The sequence below is a fragment of the Colobus angolensis genome, unplaced genomic scaffold, assembly GCF_000951035.1.
Source record: "Colobus angolensis palliatus isolate OR3802 unplaced genomic scaffold, Cang.pa_1.0 Scaffold166, whole genome shotgun sequence".
Taxonomy (NCBI): Eukaryota; Metazoa; Chordata; class Mammalia; order Primates; family Cercopithecidae; genus Colobus; species Colobus angolensis.
In genome coordinates this window covers 1,587,826-1,588,986 of record NW_012114777.1, presented here as the reverse complement: position 1 = coordinate 1,588,986, position 1,161 = coordinate 1,587,826, and the positions used below count along the sequence as shown (strand labels likewise).

At 33.9% G+C, this 1,161-nt stretch overlaps 1 protein-coding gene across 1 annotated transcript in view; it reads right to left on the bottom strand.

The window, feature by feature from the left end:
- The window catches only part of LOC105508710 (ankyrin repeat domain-containing protein 18B-like), a 67,368-nt gene that overhangs the window by 45,376 nt on the left and 20,831 nt on the right, over positions 1-1,161 (bottom strand). The window contains exon 7 of the mRNA XM_011937617.1: positions 256-418. Coding sequence (XP_011793007.1) covers positions 256-418 — 163 coding nt within the window. The remainder of the gene's footprint in view (positions 1-255; positions 419-1,161) is intronic.

Here is a 1,161-nt window from a genome sequence, read left to right as displayed (position 1 = left end):
GTAATACTTGGAATGAAATGAACAACACTGAGATCCCTAGGGATAAAGGTCTTCAAAGGTCCTGAAAGAACCTCGCACTCATTGCTACTTCTAACTAGTCTAGCTTTCTGTTTGATTTCTGGTTAAAAAGTGGACTAACTTGTTGCCATTCCAAACTACCTCAACCAAACTATGAACTCTCACCTAATGTATAAGGTGCAATATTTGTAATTATTTTAAACCTTAATTTAGTATTAACCTAATATAAGCATATACCTTCTCAAATCACAACAAACAGCATAATCCTCAGCAGTTTGGCCAAACGTGTCTTGAGAAAAGATATTTATATTTTGTTGAAGGAGGAGGCTGAGGATACTTGGTGAGTTATGCTGCACAGCAAGCATGAGGGCTGTTCTAAAATAACAAAGAAATAACAGCACTCAAGAACTTTAATAAAGATATTTAATTAGCAAATTGGATACACTTTACCGATTTCACACCTTGCCTGTCAGGATAGACATAATAACCATTTACATGTACTAGCTTATGTGTATAAGAATCTTGGGTGCTCACGTGTTCATCTTGGTAAATTACCACCAAGGCTAGAAGGCAGGGACAACAAAGAAGCTTCTTGTCCCATTGGGATATGCCATAATACAAGCTCCTAATTTATAATCTTTTGGTGACCAAGAAACTGTGCTGAGGTCACTTATCTAAAGTAGGCAAAGATTTAGATGAAGATTTCCCCATTGCTTTCCTAGTCTGATATATTGTAATTCAAAGTCAGCTAGGGATCAAACAAGTAAGAGCTATCTGCAGGCTGCAAACAACAGCAACAACAACAATAGTAATAGTAATAGTAGTAGTTGTAAACTGAAAGTCAAAGTCTATGCTTTATAAAATTTAGAAAATACAAAACCCCTTTAGTTATTATGTTACAGGACCAAAAACATCAGATTACAAATAACAGTCTATAAGAGAAGATGAAGCCTACTATATACTGTTTTTGGTGTTGCTCAGTCCAAATAACTGCTTTTCTACCTAACTGATTATTTGTATTATTTTTTACTATATGCCAATAATTATAAGTGAATCTTATTAACATTTCTTACTTGAGTTACCACTCTAGAACACTCAGGTTTTTAGGAAATAAACAAAAAACAACAAAAATCAAAAACTATT